Source organism: Branchiostoma belcheri, unplaced genomic scaffold (assembly GCF_001625305.1).
Source record: "Branchiostoma belcheri isolate BF01 breed outbred unplaced genomic scaffold, Haploidv18h27 scaffold234, whole genome shotgun sequence".
Classification (NCBI taxonomy): domain Eukaryota; kingdom Metazoa; phylum Chordata; class Leptocardii; order Amphioxiformes; family Branchiostomatidae; genus Branchiostoma; species Branchiostoma belcheri.
In genome coordinates, this window is record NW_017803837.1 from 118769 (window position 1) to 138065 (window position 19297).

Below are 19297 nucleotides of genomic sequence, written 5' to 3' on the forward strand. Positions count from 1 at the left end.
TGTTCTCAGGCTAAATGGGTGGGGGTGAAACAATTTTCAGTGTGGAGTAGAGACGGCGACCTACCGCGCCCAGCGCCGGTCCCCTCACACAAAAGCTCGCCCTTCCTTCTTTTCATCCATTTACTTTACTTCCCTGTTCCACGAGCGAGCTTTTCAGACCTGCAAAATGGGTCACATCAATGCATGACAGACTTACACACTTTAAAATCCTGGATTACACACAGCTCCAACACTTACCTACTGTTGTTACCGTATTGCTTGAAAATAGGCCGTGAGAGAGGTGGAGGGCTTGGGTGTCTGCTTGCCTGTGAAGAGAGGAATGCGGAGATTTTTCAATCAGCGAGGGTGGGGGAAACAGGCCAGACACTGCAGGGCGGAAGCGAAAACATCGCACCATCTCACAACCGTACGGCCGTTGTCTAAATATTTACGTGCAAAGTGAAATTCTGGCCTCATTTGCTGCACCGTTGTGCACGATAAGAAAGAGTAAATTGAATTCGTTCATTATTTCTGCATTTTATTCAAAGTTGAAAGGACGTCGTTTCGTACTCTTTGTTGTCTACAGAATATACGAGGAACATACGATAGCCAGTGAATAAAACTAGTGTTTGTACAGTGAGTCATTTGTCCGTTGGGGAGGGAAAGGAATATCTTCCATCTGTTGAGCCCATCATGAGACACCCCTTGGGACATATGCGTGTCGGCTACTACTAGATACCAAACAGGAAGAAGCGGCCGGAGGAATTTCGTGGGGTTTTTATTTTATTCCAGCCAAGTCATGCATGTCACAGAAAATCACATCAGCGGCAATGACTGTATCGTCGATCCAGACGTGGAAGCTAAACTTGGCAACAATCGTGACATTCCGATCGCTGAAACTAGGTTTATCTTCCCGAGACCTCGGCACCGTAACCTTCCTGCTGCTGCTGCTATAGAAAAACACGGCCAATCAGACGGGCGGGGTCAGTCTACGTGCAAACTGCCGTTGCACCAGACGAATTTGTCCAGCGAAAAATTCCAAGAATTCGACCAGTTGAAACAATGCCTTATGTGTTTGTAACCAATACACGCGACCCTGTTCCGCCTGGTGCAACTCAGAAAGTGTCTTTTGATCGACTCACTATAGTACCGAAAATACAACATATTTGTATCCTACACAACAACCGGCAATTGAGGCCTCTGCCACTAATTCTTGACTACTGTAAGTCTGTGATGGCTTTGTCTGGTCAGAACAAACATGGGGAGTGTTTCACCACTACAGCGGACCCGGAGCAAAAGCACATGGCGCCGCCGCCACAACGTGACAGCACCGGGGGCTAGGTCCACGCTAACGGTCACCCACCATGATGCTCACAACCGGTAGGGGAACTCTAACTCATCACAAGTTTACAGTCTTTCTATGAGAATACTTATAGTACTACTAAGTAATAGAGTTACTTATAGTAACTGTCAAACGACAAGATACAATAATAGCAGTACGTAGCTTGGGTACATACCTGACTTGGTGTAGCTCGCGTGGACGACCGGGTGTGTTCTCAACCGCTACTCACTTTTTCCTCGCGCCGCCCGAGTGATGATGTCATCCTCGGCAGTCTTCGCCAACGAACTTTTCCGGGAATACGTCACGGGGATTGACAATGGCGAGCCCTCATTGGTCAGAGGTTAGCTCACGGCGAACTATCGCAGTAGATCATGTCGCTTTCAATTAAACTTTCCGGTCACGACGTTTCCTTTTGTTCCCACGTGTTCTAGATCTACAACATGTTTCGACCGATAAGTCTTTGCACATGTTTCGACCAATAGACTCTATATGTTAGCATAGTAATGTGCTTCAAACAATGTTTTCATAGTAAAAACGAAACATAATTTGGTAGGGACAGGAATAAATGTCCAGGACCAATGAGAATCAGCAATGTTATGAGAAAGGACAGGAAAATACAGGATTTTCATTTTGGAGGGAAAGATATTTACATATTATTATTTGGGGCAATAAAGTGCAGTATAAAACACAAACAATGTTTACCGCCAATGTCATTACTGTTACAATCATTTAAACGAGAATATTTTGTAGGTATGTCCTTGTATCATTTTGTAGGCTGGTGATATTTACATGTAAGCAGGTGAACAGCTGGGTAAAAGGTCAAAGTTGCCAAGGGAAGGTGGATGGTGATCAGATGTACGCATTACCCACGAGAAGTGATAGGCGGCGCTTCAACGAGGTTCACGTGTAGACCCTTTCTCTGTCAACAGGTATCTTACGCGTCATTCTAAATATATGTAAAGACGTCTGGACATGTTTGAAGTCTTATAATTAAGTCTAAAGTCTTGTAAATTTTCACATATATCTTGTCCTAGCCTAGTTATACAGCAATGAGAGGAAAAAATCATTTTTTAATTGTTTAATTGTAACAAGAAAAGTTTCGTAGTTTTCGACATTTAAATACAAAAGAAAATTCGTATACTATATTGAACTAGACAAACCATGTTACTTATCATGAGCTCCATTAATATGTTCATACATCTACAACTACCTTAGGAATCGGGAAAAAGTTGAACCTGTACATAGTAATTCAGCTGAGGTGAACTATTATGTACAGGTTCAACTTCTTCTCGTCCTGTATGGCATACTAGTCTGTTGCAGTAAGCTATCATTGTTATATTTCCCCATGACCTAAACGTAGCTTGTAAGAGCATAAACGTGCAACAAATAAAGGTCTATCATTCTTTCTTTCATTTGAAAAAATGACCAGAAAAGTTATTTTGGAAATCCAGATTTACTGCCCTGAAATAGCTTTGGGTGCCTTTAGAATTAATCCGTCCAGAGCCATTCTACTACAGCTCATTGTGGAAAGCTGAATGTACAATATTTACAGTAAGTTTATGTATTATTTTCAGCACAATCCTGTCACCCCTTCCTTACATAATATGCCACATCTCCCAAAGGCACTGAAACATCTCTTAAGGTTTGTCCTCCGTCATGCACGGAGCCGTCCCTGTAGTCCTGCCACGTTCCGCCAGGCGGCAGGTACACGTCACGAAAGGTCCTTCCTTGGTCCAAGATTGGTGCCACAAGAACCTCGTCTCCGATCAAGAACTCTGAGTCTTCGACCTGTGCCTGTTCGTCGCTCGGAGCCAGCCACCACAGCGGCCGTATGATCGGGCTCCCGTCTCTCATCGCCTCCTCCGCGAACTTCAGAACGAGCGGCGTTTTACGAAGTTCTCGTGTAGTTCGACGTACCGCTTCGAGATTTGCACCACTTCTTCGTCGTATTGCCACGGGGCGATGGAAAACTGCATAGCCGGCAGGAACGCAGTGACCTGGGCCCACCGGATGAACAGCTCCCGGTCTGGCAGCCGCGTCTCGTGGAACCCTGCCTCGTACGCGTTCCCGCCAATCATGTCAGGGAGGATGTAGGGATATCCCAGGATGCTAAGCGTCAGTGCGGATGGGATGACGGTCCGCAGTCCGTTGTCGTAACCCCAGTTCGAGTCCTTGTCCATCATACGGACGAAGATCGGCAGATCTTGGTTGCGGTAACCTACACGCACTTCCACGGCGGTCGGTTGCTAGGCTAAAGTCGCATTACTAGGGAGGTATCGGGTTACAGAACGTGTTCGAACGTGGCCGCGCGGGAGTCCCAGGCCGGCCCGGGGGCAACGGGTAAAATTTGAAAATAAACAAAAGTAATTGGAGAGTAAATACTCGTCAAAATAAAATGTAATAAGTGATTTTGTTTACCTCAAATGTTATTCTTGCACTGCCTTTGCTCCACTTTGTGTACATTTGCTTCCAAATGAGATCAATTTCGGATTTCAAAAAGGGTTCACGAGAACCAAACAACTGATTTTAAGAGGCCCCGAAAATTAAAGATAAGGTTAGATTTTTGGATTTTTAGAAATATTACAGTAAATTTAAACTTTCTGTCTTAGGATTTTTTATTTTTTAACTAAAACTCGACTTACAGTCAAAAGAAGAGCTAAAAACGCAGTGTTTTAACTTTAAATACCGATAATTCATAATCGCGGCCATATTTAAAAATCCCTAAGACAGAAATCTGCGGAAATCGTTGTCCCAAGCCCTCAATGAGGTAATTTGAGCGATTTTTGGGAGTGGTTAAAATACCATGTTTGCACGCATGCTGTGCCACTTGGATATGGGGACCTGGATTTTATAACAGCGCCAACAAGAATTCTGACCTTCAAGGTCACCCACGATGACGGCAGTAGCTTCGTTACATGTTACATATTCACAATAAAATCACGGCATAGATGTAATGTTTTGAAAACGGTTCATATTTGTGGAAAGGTGGATTTTTCCTGTTCCGTGGTTCCCAAGTAAAAAAGGGCTTGAAGTAGCCGGTTGTAGCGGCTTTACTGTAAATGACCGCGGGTAACCCCAGATCGAACGCCCGCTCTATTCGAATGACGTCATATCGAACAAGATTCGCGAGTTCGGGGGATTCGATCTCCATAGTAGCGGATTGGGACTTTTGGGCCCAAATCTGACCATCGTGTTCGACCATGGGTCCGAATGAAGCAACCGTCTGAACATACTTTGTGGTGAAGTCAGACGGATTGACCATGGGTTGGTGTGCTGACAGGTGCGGCGGTAAGTACAGGTTCTCCCCGGCATCAAACTTGAAGGAGTCGATGCCGGATTCTTGCTGTAAGTCGCGGAGGCGGCTACAATACCATTCCCGCGCTTTCGGATTGGTCACGTCGACGACCGCTCCTGATCCGTTCCACCATTCCACGGCTTTGACCCCGGCGCCCTCCGCCTCATCGTGAGAACCCAGGAAGTACCCCTTATCACGACCCTCTGCGAAAGACTGCGAGTCCAAGTTCGAGAAAGGATGAACCCACAAGGTGACGCGAAAATCATCGGCCTTGAGTTGGTCTACCATCCCCTTAGCGTCTGGAAACTTATTCAAGTTGAACCTGAAATCGCCGTACTGTGTTGTAAAGTCGTCGTCAATCTCTATCTGACTGTTGCTGAACCCGTGGGAGGAGATCTCCCCGGCGTAGTCCAGCACGCCGCGCTGGGTGACGTGCACCTTGTAGCGCGCCCAGGTGGACCACACGGGCGAACGGAACATGCGCTCATCCGGTACGCCGCGAGGAAGAGAGAAGAAGTTCTTCATGGCAAACTTGTGCACAACCACCGGACTGGGGCCTGAGATGACGGTGTACTCTAGAAAAGGCCTGCGCCCTTTCGGATTATTGTACGGGGAATCATTATACTGAGCCAAGAATGACAACTTCCCGTTTCCCCTGCTGTTCATACCTACAAATAACGGCACCTCGTTGCCAACCACTATTGCCACGCCCAACGACGATAACCAATATCGCTCAATCATGTAACCAAAAGGGGAGACAAAAGGGGAGATGTCCCTTTGCCATTTCTCGATGGGCCAGAGCTGTTGGTGCACGGTGCCACAGCCGTACCAGTGGGCGCCTGCCATCTGAAACTCGTCCCTGAGCGGGAAGTCTGGATCCGTGGTGCTGCTCCATCTAACACTGTACGTGTCGATATCGCCATGTTGCTCGTGCCCAATGTTGAGACCTGTGGACTGCCACTGGAAACCGGCTTCCCCTGGTTTGCGCGGCTTCTTCAGCCGAGGTAACTGGTTAGCCTTTATCTCTGTGCAGAGAGCACCTTGCAAGACGAGGCGCCCTCCCTGGTAAAGCCTTAGTTCTCGATTCTTGTGAAGGAAGGTAGCGTAGCCAATAACGCTGGAGTCTGATTCTTCTGCTGTCATTATGATGGGTGGTGTCTTATTAATCTGCAAGGCAAAATAACAACAATCAGACATAACTTCACAATTGTCTGGGATCAGTTAGATGTTCTAAGTTTTTGTCAGTTTGACTAAAGAGTCAATAAGAAAAACCCTCACACAGAAAGTTTGGAAACTAAAGTTTAGTTGACTATGTCTCCGTTGTTACTTTATGTATTATGAATTCCACTGTACTAGTATCATATATCAATGTGCTTTAAGCCTAACCACTACCCCTCATAACGCCGCCCTGTTTGCTACATGTATATACAGAGAACTTTATTGACACAACAAAAGTACAGCGACTTTCGTAAGGTCTAAGACATGTAGATATACAGACAAATATACATGGGTGCAACGAAAATATCCTATGTACAGAACAATAGATGGGTCAACTAATACTACTTGTTCTAAGGTTTAAACATTCTTTGATATATTTACCTATTTGTACACAGTAAGGGTATATATAGTTGTCCATTCATGGATCGAGCACCACGGCTGACTGTGTGAGTGGGTCATGAAACAAAAGTTCCGACATCTCCTGTCACCGTGACGTCAACACAGTGTCTGACGTTTAGTGGAGCAGATAACATCAAATTTTGGAGGAATCTTTCAAATTGTGATACAAGCACCAAACTTGGTACAAATACTCATGAGACATTACTCTTTTGAAAAAGTACGCTGGCCACTTGATTTGACTTTTGGTACTGCAGCCGACCTTCCGGGCTTTGTATCTCCTGTTCTAAACATGCTAAAGTCATGAGTTTTATGTGGTAGAAAGCTGTTAAAGTAAGGAAGAAGCGACGTAAATTTGGTGTCTCTAGCTGCTTGCGTTGGACCTACAGAGGCGTTAGGGGGCACCAAAAGTCAAATCAAGTGGCCCGCGTACTTTTTCAAAAGAGTAATGTCTCATGAGTATTTGTACCAAGTTTGGTGCTTGTATCACAATTTGAAAGATTATTTCAGTTATCTGCCCCACTAGTTGGTAGGGAAATCTCGGTACTTTTTGGGCGACTTATTCACGAAATCAATTTGCCATTGTGCTCATCGCACAAAAGCCATCACAAACGGGGTAACCTTTAGAAATATATGAAACGTAATGCTCCGATTGTAAAAAAAAAAAGAAGACATATATACATGTAATCAAGGGAAAATTTGGCACTTTTTCTCACGACCCGCTCACACAAGCAATGATGACTAATCACTGTCACCGCGCAAGGATACACGGAACCATGTTTTGAGCCCAAAATCAATCTGTACCTAAAACACACGCACATTTCAGCCATGATACTACCATTCTAGGAGTAGATTGCTGGCGATGTGACCTTTTACAAACACTTCGCCCTGTAAGTGGGGCCCTGTAAGTGGGGCCCTGCTTGTAGCTGCGGGTGTCAATACGAAACAGTTACTCATTACCTATCACACTGCCCTTTACATAACTTCCACCGTTCAGAACTCCTCAGCAAACTTTCTGGGATCTTAGGACACTCTGTTAACTTACACACTCTTTCAGATAAAGCGAAACAACTTTTAATTTTGAACGGTCCCCCGGTTTATTCTTTTCGGGTTAACTGTAACATTATGTCAACCGCCCAAAATTACATTTTACCAACAAAACGTTTTTAATTCTATTTGTGTCCTTTTCATCTTTTGGGTGGGGAATGTGGACTCTCGCTTCATAAATTCGACTTTTCTTTTACATGTATTCTTGGTTAGTGTTTTGCATTGTTTAGTAGTATTAGTTTTATTCGTACAAGTGGCGGCGTTAACACCTAACTTGAGCCCGTCGTCACTTTGTTCTGTACCCTTATTAAGTTATTTTGTTTATTGTATGCTGAATTTAAAAAAAAAGTGGGGTCCTGGACAACTATGCTGTGCTGAGGGCCATTATACACTGTTGACAAACTGACGACACACTAAAGCAGGCAATGACAAATCAGGAAACAAATCAGATAAGGACCAAAGTCCAAAATGTAAGTGCTAATAGAACACACTTGTTGTTTACATCGTTGTGTCTATTCATTCTCATCTTTTACCAATGTAATAATGTGAATCAAAACAGAATCTTATATCTTTATGAATTACACCCTCCAACGGCTGCAGTTATAACATATATTATACCATGAGAAAAAGAAACAAAACATTATGGTACATTTTTATAGCCTGAAAAACTTGTGATGCACGGTGACCCCTAGCCCTAGTCTCTATTCCTTTGCAGGCTGAATAAATAGTAGATGCAGGCAAGCTGGACCCTCTATGGCCGACCAACTCCTCTGGCCAATGATTTCCCCCTTTGCCGATTTCTACTATCTATTCAGCCTGCAAAGGAGTCTGGTAGAGACTAGGTGACCCCTGTACTGTCCCCTCCTTCACGAGATGACTTCTAAGGCTTCTAACCCTACCCCTTAAGGGCATTATGCTAATTATCTAGCCCGGACGCTTTAATGTTTGTAATGATTCAATGACGTCGACGTTCACAAGTTCTCATTCTGTCCTTTCACACACGTGACAGGAGTATAATATTAGCAGAAGTAACGTTACATTTTTTTCTTCAAAAATATTTGAGTTCACGAATGAGGAATGTTAACCTACCGTAACACACTGGCAGTTGCCACAAATTAAAACTCATTGAAACCGGAAGACACAACCGCATTCCTCTCCAGAATAGACTCTGTCAATACTGTAACATGAATAGAATAGAAGATGAACAACACTTTATTTTAGACTGTACTTTATATTCTAATGAAAGATCTGTCCTTTTTAATCATATCAAAGAGAAGTTCCCATACTTTGAACACCTATGTGCAAATGATTGATTTATATTTTTGATGCGTCTAGCTAGACAAACCCTGTATCACAAACATGATCTGTTCCCACATTTTCCATTGTACAAAAAAGCGAGAAGTTGACCTCTCTATATTAGCTCAGTGACTAGAACACTTTGTATTAGCCTAGTATAGTACCCTTGTATGTTCGACATGTATGTAACATCATGTCTAAGTCAAGTAGTGCATCTCTTATCTCCAATTTTCTACATACGTTTGTTATGTGTCTGTTATATCTTGACCTGTACCTAGCCCGTCGTGGCATGAATGTACAATAAAGGTATTATCATCATCATCATCATCATTAACCTGTCCGGGCACCCTGAAATACTCACCCGAGCAGCAGGACGGTGTTACTGACAACAGCTCGGGCCTGGATTCACCTCTGTACACCCTGGCTGGATGACCCTCAGTTGACCTCAGACATCTCACGTGGATTTTCTCCAGCACGACAAAGCTGGGCGGCTTTAACGATCGTTTAGAACATTACTTTACAATACTTGAGTATCAAGATTGATAAACTCACGATGTAAACATCTGTTCATGCATTGGTTTACCCATTTTTTTACTGCGACCTGTCTTACCCAACAATGGTAATGGGATAGTCCAGGTTAAAGGTTAAAAGTCAGACTCGTTGTATAAAGTCGGTGTACAGAACTTGGACCATGTACTCGGTTTTCGGTCAATGTTTAACTGAGTCTGTGTAGCGATTGATGTCCACTCTCCTCCCGCTGGTGTCCGGGCGCGCCTTGTTCCGTATCGGAGTCGTCTGGAGTCACCTTCGCCCGAGTCGTGCAGTCATGGCGGCGCCCGCGAACAGCCAGACCCGGCACCACACCACGGCCGGGGTCATCATCATAGGGGATGAGATCCTGAAGGGTTACACACAGGACACCAACACGTACTTCATCTGCAGGTCCGCAACTTCTTCTTCTTCCTTTTAATGCCCACGATCATCATATTGATCATTCTGGCATGCCAATTCTTGGCAAGACTCCGGATTGTAGAATTTGTACCATCGCACACCGGGGCATGCCCCTACTCTTTTTCGAAAGGTGTGGTGGGTTCTTTAACGTGCGTGGGGTGTGGCTCTCCCCAAACACGGGACCTCCATTTTACGTCCTATCCGAGGGACGTCCCTAACCGAAGCTAGGTACTCATTTACACCTGAGTGAAGTGAGGAAAGTCGTGTAAAGTGCCTTTCCGGTGACATGGGTGGGGATGATCGAACCCAGGACCTCTAGGTCCTGAGCCGAAAGCGCTACCGCTGCGCCGCACGACCCCACAACTTGTATGAGTGTTTCACAAGTTACTAGAACTGGTAGCTTCTACCTCGGCGCCACCACCTTCCCAGACCCCCACGCCTTAACTCTCCAAGCAGATGTTGGGGTAGAAAGTCCTAACGTTTTAAGCTTGAAGTATAGTTTTAGTAGTAGGTGACGGAGCCCGTTGGTGGATGAGATCCTGAAGGGTTACACACAGGACACCAACACGTACTTCATCTGCAGGTCCGTGACTTGTAGGAGTGTTTCACTACTATTACTAGTAGCTTCTCCCTCGGCGCCACCACCTTCCCACACCCCACGCCGTAACTCTCCAAGCAGATGTTGGGGTACATGGGGTAGAAAGTCCTAACGTTTCCTTGTTACTTCCGGGTACGGAAGTATAGTTTTAGGTGACTGAGCCCGTTGGTTTGTCTGTCTGCCCAGAGTTATGGTGATCCTATTGCTACATTCTTAAAATTTCTCATTAAGCATCTGCAGATGTGTCTGAATTTAATTACTGTAAATCACTTTATGTTCACGGTGGCAAAAGTTTGCAGCCTAAGAAAAATGGACATTGTGGTGGTAGCAGGTGAAGAGAAGCCGGTGAATTATTTGTTCACAGTAATAATAAGTTTAGTTTACAGAATTGACTTCTACATGTATATTCGCGGTACAGAAGTGTCTGCGGAAACTGTGAATGTGAAAGCACTGTAAAAAAATTGTGATTTACAGTATTAGATGCAATATTGATCAAGCCTGATACAATTACATCTGAATTCTCAACGTATTTATGTAGTTTGCATGTATGTTAAGATGTAATATTTCATGTTCCAGAAAACTCCACTCCCTGGGTGTGAAAGTTGAGCGTGTGTCTGTGATTGGAGATGACCTCCCCACCATAGCAGACGAAGTGGCGCAGTTCTCTGAACGTTACACCTACGTCCTGACGGCGGGGGGGATAGGGCCCACTCACGACGATCTCACCTTCCAAGGAGTCGCCGACGCGTTTGGCGAGAAACTGGAACCCAACCCAGAACTCGTGGAGCTGTGTCAGAAGTACCTCGGAGCAGACGCCAGCGACATGTCCTCCCCTCGCATGAAGATGGCCCTCGTACCGGCGAGCGCAAAACTCCTCTTTGGCTACGACAGCAAGACAAAGCAGAAATCCCGCTTTCCCATCATCAACGTACGCAACGTTTTCGTCTTTCCTGGGGTCCCAGCCCTGATGGAGAAAGCCCTGACCATGTTAGAGAACGTCTTTTCTAACAGGGATGTTACCTTTCACTTCAAGGAGGTTTTTGTCAGTGCAGATGAGACATCCATTGCTCCATACCTAAATATCGTTGATGCCAAATACCACAGTAAAGTACAGCTGGGCTCCTATCCGAACTGGTACAACAACTACTACAGGGTGAAACTGACTCTAGAATCAGAATCAGATGATGACTTGAAGGAAGCTCACCAACATCTGCTCAGTCTGCTGCCGCAGGATAAAGTAGTGGACTATGTAGAGAGAGATCCTGTTGGACAGGCAGCACAAGAGGTGTATGGACTGGCAGACAAAGATGGAGATCAGCTTGGCAGCAAGGGTAGGTTATACCATGGTTATACTAGCTTAAGCATCAGTCACAACCCGCTGTGTGACTTTTGTCCGTACGTTTTATTGGGAGGTCACATCTGCTACGTTTTTCTGGAAACGTGGGGAAGGAGTGGCATCAATGCACGTCAGTCGCACGGTTGTGCAAGGTGTAAGAGTGTGGACTGCATGCCACGTCTGTCGCACGCGCGCCGCCCATACTCGCACGTACGGGTGGTGAATCCGCAGACCGCACGCAAAAAAAGTTTTACATGCACTTAAAGTTCTACGGCGTTTCTGCGTACTCCCAAATCCATAGGATTCCGTACGGAGGCGGTAATCATCACTTACAGATCCCCTACATTTGCCCACGTTTTTGCACGTAGACAGCACACAGATGCACGTACGGCGGGTTGTAACCGACGCTTTATAGTTTTTCACAGGATTTCTGACAGCATTTAAGGCACCTAATCCTAAGAGGTCTATGAAATGCAATAAAAATTGACAAATCTTATCTTACCAGGATTGTACAGATACAATGTATTAAATAAATGTAATAATCAAAAACTCTTGACATTAATCTTGTGAAAATAGCAATTGAACTTTCATTGATTTGAATGATAGACAGTACATTTTTTTAAGTACAAGGTAAATCTTACCAGGATTGTACAAATGCATATACATTAAATTAGTGAATATTCAAAAACTGTATATTGTACATGTAATCTTGGGAAAATAGTGCTTAAACTTTCATTGATTTGAATGTTAGGTTCAATGCCTGATATCGATGCAAACAGAATTATGGTAATATTCTTAGCCATGTATGAGGGCCTGGTGAATTGCTGAAAATACATAAGTTTCAAGCATGTTATACCAACTTGTAAAGTACTAGTAGCTTTTCTTTTTTAACGTTCCGATTTTCATATTTCCCTAGTAAAAACTTCTCTTGCCCAAATGTCGGTTAGATACAAAGGTGTCACCTTATGGAATGAACTAACTCCAGCCCTAAAGAATCCTACCTTGTCTCTTCTCTCACTCAAACAAGCTCTGAAAAACCATCTGATAAACGAACCTAGTATAGCCCCCTGTAGTAGTTTCATTTAGTGTTTTTCTCTTATTTTAACTCACACCAATTATTATCATCATCATTATTGCACTGTATTTATAACTTACATTACCTTATTTCATTGTCATTAATTTATACCTTACATTATTTGATTATCCTTATTGTATTATTTCCATTTTCTATTGTATTATTTCCATTTATTTATATCCATATCCATATATTTAATTTTGTATAGTTTAGAGGAGGAGGGCCTTGTATAAGCATTCCATGCTTCTCCCCTCCTCCTGCACCTGTTTTATCCTTGTTTTGTATTATTATTGTCTGTTTTGGTTATGTGCAAGCTAATAAAATCAAAGAAAAAAAAATCAAATTAACTGCTTATACTTTTATAGTTATACCAACAGTGAACACAGTACATGACTGTTGATTGGTTTTTCTGTTGTTTATTCTCTAGTCAGAGCAGCCCTGTCAGTAGTTGAGGAGTGTCTGGAGAAGTATGAGGTTCCAGAGTTGTGTGTGAGTTTCAACGGTGGGAAGGACTGCACAGCACTGCTGCATCTTATACATGCTGCAATAGCAAAGTAAGGATTTCAAAAGAATACAGTTATTGTTTGTTTGTTTGAGCCTTTGTTTATTTACGTCAGTATTCAAATCAGCGTGCATTGATTCTTTCTACCAATTTACATTGGTGAACTTGCCAACATGATAAATTGAAGATATACATGTCAGGGCTCGAAATTCATTTTTGGGAATAGGTGCACTGGTGCACCTAATCTAAAAAATTAGGTGCACAAAAAATTTTTGGCGTGCACCAAATAAAACAACATAATTACAGATCTTACTGCTCCTCTTCTTAAAGCTTGAATCTAAAATGGGAGCTTATTTTTGAAGTTAGATTTTATAATTATTTTTTACACTTACATGCCAGGAATATCCTGCATAATATCATACATAATTATGATATGTACAAAAATACCTACAAAAATATTTGGGTGCACCAGTGCACCCACAGAAAAAATTGGGTGCACAGCTCTAATTTTGGGTGCACTAAGGTGCACATGCACCCAGTATTTCGAGCCCTGATCATGTTACTTGAGTAACTAGTAGGTAATGACGTTAGATGTGTTTGAGTGTGAAGCACATTTGTTGTTACTCCAGGAAATACCCAGTTGGTCGGCCTCAGCTCCAGGTGCTCTACATACAGAGACCCTCCCCCTTTCCAGAGACAGAAGACTTCATCAGCAAAACTGCAGAAAGGTACTAGTACATGGATGTAACTAGCATATAAAGCCTGCTCTCATTTCATTTCATTTATTTCGAAACCTTTTAGCCCCGAAGGGCTAATCTTCCAAGGCTCAAACAATTACATGAGTACATAATTACAACATAGTAGAAACATTTAAAAATACATACATACATACATGTACACCACATTAACAATAAATACACATAGATATTAACAATTTAAAAATAGCAAGCAAGGGTCAAGGATCAGGTGACACTACTACTGTTTGAAACGGCTTTCTTAAAACTGATAACATCGCACAGTGTCTTAACGTCAGATGGTAGATCGTTCCAGAGCACGACTGCACGATACAGGAATGAGCGTTTTCTGCTATTGGACTTAGGTATTGGTAATCTAAAGTTATGTGCAGAAGATCTGGTATCATGACTGTGAGATGCATGAACAGGCAAAAGGGAGTTGTAAATATTTTGTGGTTCGTGACTCATGAGGATCTTAAAGAACTCCTTCTTCTTTAAAAAGTAACAAATCTTGATTACAATTTCTGTTGAAGTTTTGTCTTAAGGCTTCTCAAGCCTAGAATTATGTTTACCGAAGGAAAACATATTGTTTTTGCTACGTTTCTTCTTCTTCCATTCCAAACACTGACCTCTGACCTGCTTTGTTGACATCTCTCACCATGGTAACTGATGTTGGGTTACATAATGTTGCAATTTTATAGTAGGAGGGATTTATACTCCTGTCTGACCACATGAATGTATGTGGGTAAGAATCAACAGAGCAGACCATATGTGAATGTATATCATGCATTTGGTAATGGCAAATGTTATCTTTCTAGTGTTGACTAATGTTATCTTTCTAGTGTTCTTCCAAAAGTCACAAATCTTGATAATGAAATTCAGTTTCTTTTAAAGTTTTGTCTTAAGGCTTCTCAAGACTTATGTGGACTTTATTTCAGGTACAACCTTAAGATGTACACCCTGTCAGGAGACTATAAGGAAGCCTTACATGAGTTGAAGAGGACCCAGCCCCAGATCCAGGCAGTGTTGATGGGACAGCGCAGGGGAGACCCTTATGTGTCACGCACTAACATGACAGCCTTCTGTATGACTGACTCAGGATGGCCTCAGTACATGAGGGTTAACCCCATGCTGGTGTGTACTTTTAGCCAGTTAATATGAGCCCCCATCAGGCCTTCCTATGGGGTATAGATCGTAGAAGTAGATGAAAAAGGGAAGAATAATAGACCCATTCGACTTTCACGGATCGCATAAACTGCTTACGTCACAGGGGGGACATTTCGAAAGAACATCATTCTAGAACGCTGAAGTCGAACGCAGCTTGCGCTCACGGTGACCCCCCTGGCAGATAATTTTTTTTACTAAAAGGTAGGTAAGTGTCCATTTTCTCGGCAATATATGCAGAAATGACAGGAAAACAGGCACCAACTTTGTATGGTGGCATTCCATACAACAATTTAAGGTTATTTTGTTCTGTGACGTACGCAGTTTATGCGATCCGTGAAAGGAACTTTCAAAATGTCCCCCCTGTGACGTATTTCTATTCGAAATGTCCCCCCTGTGACGTAAGCAGTTTATGCGATTCGTGAAAGTCGAATGGGTCTATTGGCCAGGAGAGTCAGTCCACAAGAAGGTCAATTTCCCCTAACGAGATGCGGGCAAATAAACTCTACAGTGGCTTAAACTCCCTGGTAAATCAATTCCTTATTTGGCTAAATTTTACTGTTTTGAACCCACGGTGCTTAGTCTGGTACTCCATACACTCAGGTACATGCTGGTCAACACCACATTTTTACTGATACTGACAATGACTAATAAGATCACAAACCTGTTAGCTACCTGTCAACTGTTGATAAGCCCATTCTTTAAGTCAGACAAGTGGACAACTGAAAAGTCACACAGATAAAACTAAGGCCACACCAATTTAATTTCTTGGTTAACGGATTTTTCTAGAAAAATAATGGAGCGGGCGGGCGAAAACAAAATAAAACTAGAAAGGCCAATATTTGCTTTGGAGCAAATACAGCGATGGGTTCACCACATTTTACCACATGGCAGGGAAAGAATGAGAAACACAAGGGAAAACAATGATTTACATTGATATAACTATAATATGAAGTAAAATACAACTAAAACAACAGTTGGATAGCTATTCCTTACTTTATTGGTTAGGATTTTTAATTGCATAATGCAAACTGTTGATTTTCAAAATAAAAAAAAAACGTCCATGCCCGGCATTCTCAATGCTGGAGCAGGAAAGCTTGAAATACCTACCAAAACACTTGAATACAGACATACTGTCAGTATGGAAATGCTTCTGTGCAGGTGTTAATCAAGTTAAATCCCAACAGCCAATCAGCAAGAAGTATAGAGGAAAGCTGCATGCCTATTGGTTGATGCCCTGCATTCCATTGTGATGACTCATGCCCAAACGTGGTAAACAAGGCAAACTAACACAGTAATACATTTGCTATAACACAGCCAAAAAACTCAAATAAAACCATTCAAAAAGCCTGTATCACAATAATTTAAAAAACGCCTAGGGGTATTTGCCCACTGTACCTCCATACCAAATTTCAGGACCTTAGGCCCTAAAATGAAGAAGCTGAATCCATTTAAAAAATGGCAGGAGAAGGAGGAGAAGAAGAAGGAGAAGAAACATCAGAAAAAGCAATATGGTTTCACCACACCACTTCGTGGTGTGGTGAACCCATAAACAGGCCTAGGCATCCTATTATGGCCCAAATTGGTAAGATAGGAGCCATGAAGTCAACACACCAGGCTGGTTCAAAATTTAAACAATGAATTTTGAACTTTTAATGATACCACTACATTGAAAGATGAAATAACTGTAACAACTAGGAAGAAAAGGACTGTTTTCAACTGTTCGGCAAAATATGAGCATTTTGCAGTTGATTCTGAATTTCTATTTTTATTTGCAAATCAGAAAAAAATGAAGCGGGCGAATCTGTTAACCAAGAAATTAAATTGGTGTGGCCTAATGTTACTTTAAAGGTTGACTCAAGTTAAGAGAGTCAAGAGAGAAGAGAGAGTATGATTGTTTTGTTGCCTGGTTTTAGAACGTTTTTGGAATACTGAACATTAATTGCTGCATTGAATAGTAAAGTTTTTGTTGTTGTGTTGACAGGAGTTCACATACCATGATGTGTGGGGGTTCCTGAGATCCCTGTACCTGCCATACTGTATACTGTATGACAGAGGGTAAGTATGCATACTTCTTGGTTACCGCTCTAGGGCTCAAAATACTGGGTGTATATGCCCTTGGTTCAGGTCAATTTGAAACTTTCTGATGTCTACCTGCACCTAACCTGCACTGGGTATATGCAGGTTAGTGCAGGTAAAATTGGAGCTTTGCAGGTGTATTTCTGATGTCTAACTTCAGCTAACCTGCACCAGTCCATGTATATGCAGGTTAGTGCAGGTAAAATTGGAGCTGTGCAGGTATTTCTGATGTCTACCTGCACCTAACCTGCACTGCTCCATGTACTGGGTATATGCAGGTTAGTGCAGGTAAAATTGGAGCTGTGCAGGTATTTCTGATGTCTGCCTGCACCTACATGTAACCTGCACTGGTCCATGTACTGGGTATATGCAGGTTAGTGCAGGTAAAATTGGAGCTGTGCAGGTATTTCTGATGTCTACCTGCACCTAACCTGCACCTGTCCTTGTTATGGGTTTATATACAAATGTAGGTGAATGTGGATTTTTATTTGCTGCATCCACTGTTACCACCTATAGAAGTATAAAAGAAATAATCTGCAATGGCTTCTTAACAATGTTTAGTATTATCTATACTTCTCAAAGTATGAATAGTGGAGGTAAAATTTGTCTGGTAATTTTCAATGTTATCTGCACCAGTGCATGTACATGTATGAGGTAAACAGTATTTTGATTTTAAGGAAATCATGCACTTTGTCACAGTTTTTGTATATGTTGTTCAGTTTTATATGCATGTCAAACTCTCATTCAAATATCATAACTTTCCTTTCCATGTTGGGGTGGACCATTCATTACTTATAGTGGGTGAGTCCAAAATAACCTTAGTTTTTATTTTCAACAAAAATACCAAATGATTATCTAATCATAACTTCATCTTATTATAACTATCATAAAATGAAACTAATTGTGGCAATTCACTCATCACAAATTCAAGTCTAATATTATACTTGTAGGGCCCAGTGCTGTAGCTTTTTCATGACTTTGTGTGAAACAACAGTTGGTGGTGGTATGATCATTATTTTTGTATTTTCAACAATTTCTCAATTTATGGAGGAATTCCTACTATTCTCAAATTCACTATGCTAAAACCTATCTTTATGCTGTACATTGGCCAATGCTAACTCCAACATTGACCTACATTCGATTATTCTTTAATATAATTTTGGTCAGTTTGTCACACTCCAATCTGCGGAGACAATAGCTAATCAGGATGGCACCCAGGCTACATACTTCCCACTAAGGCCACACCAATTTAATTTCTTGGTTAACGGATTTTTCTAGAAAAATAATGGAGCGGGCGGGCGAAAAAAAATAAAAATAAAAACAGGCCTAGGCATCCTATTATAGCCCAAAATGGTACGATAGGAGCCATGAAGTCAACCCACCAGGCTGGTTCAAAATTTAAACCATTGCGTTGAAATATGGAATAACTGTAACAACTAGGAAGAAAAGGACTGTTTGCAACTGTTCAGGGCAAAATATGAGCATTTTGCAGTTGATTCTGAATTTTTATTTTTATTTGGAAATCAGAAAAAAATGAAGCGGCGAATCCGTTAACCAAGAAATTAAATTGGTGTGGCCTAAGGCCATGTTGATTTGATTACTAGTACAATGTATATGGGTGACATCCTCTAGGATTAGCCTTAAACTGACACAAGTTTGGAAATAAAAAAAGAAGGTTGGACAAATGACTAAACACACAGAGTATGGTATTGCAAATGATTGACTTCTCATTTTGATTTCTTCACATTTAATTTTATCTGATTTTGGCATTCTATGACATTAGTATTGTTTTCCAATATTTCTTTTATGATTTATGGCATTTATTTGCTCATCAATTTACAGTATGGTCAAAAAATATTTTTTGACCATACCAAAAATGAACCATTCCTTTCCAATACATACTAGTAATCAAGAACAGAAATGACATTAAAGTAGATTATCAATGAAAGTTTTTTGGGGGGAAACGGACAAAAATTCATGCGCACGTGGATGTCATCCATATAAGCAAATCAACATGGCGAATATCGTTGAAGAGATTCATTTGTCACGTATAGATACAGTTCCTAGTGAATTCTTTCATCAGTGACAACTTTGGAAGGATAAGGATACTAACCTCCAAATTTTCGATGGCTATCAGTCCATCTTGTTCACGGAGTGGCCTAATCTCGCAAGAGCGTGGGACTAGGCCCGAGACTTGCATCGGTCTGCCGGGCCCCACCCCCTGTTGCCTCCCTCCGGAGTAAGGGTAAGTAAGTCTTTGGGAACTCCCAACCTTCTGTCCGGTT

General features: G+C 42.1%; 2 protein-coding genes and 1 long non-coding RNA gene across 3 annotated transcripts in view; 1 reads left to right on the top strand and 2 right to left on the bottom strand.

Annotated features, from left to right (window-relative positions):
- Positions 1-236: 236 nt before the first annotated feature.
- On the bottom strand, positions 237-1617 carry LOC109470823. The gene is made up of 2 exons (XR_002140279.1): positions 1497-1617; positions 237-305 (listed from the first exon to the last, which is right to left on the bottom strand). It is a non-coding gene; the product is annotated as an uncharacterized LOC109470823 (long non-coding RNA).
- Positions 1618-2684: 1067 nt separating this feature from the next.
- LOC109470811 (uncharacterized family 31 glucosidase KIAA1161-like) lies at positions 2685-5778 on the bottom strand. The gene is given in 3 exon segments (XM_019769888.1): positions 2685-3208; positions 3211-3552; positions 4518-5778. Coding segments are annotated over 3 exon segments (1887 nt in total). The 5' UTR covers positions 5760-5778; the 3' UTR covers positions 2685-2905.
- Positions 5779-9204: 3426 nt separating this feature from the next.
- The window catches only part of LOC109470825 (FAD synthase-like), a 10715-nt gene continuing 622 nt past the window's right edge, over positions 9205-19297 (top strand). Inside the window, exons 1-6 of the mRNA XM_019769915.1 lie at positions 9205-9515; positions 10699-11453; positions 12961-13087; positions 13665-13763; positions 14708-14903; positions 16918-16991. Coding sequence (XP_019625474.1) covers positions 9313-9515; positions 10699-11453; positions 12961-13087; positions 13665-13763; positions 14708-14903; positions 16918-16991 — 1454 coding nt within the window. The 5' untranslated portion in view covers positions 9205-9312. The remainder of the gene's footprint in view (positions 9516-10698; positions 11454-12960; positions 13088-13664; positions 13764-14707; positions 14904-16917; positions 16992-19297) is intronic.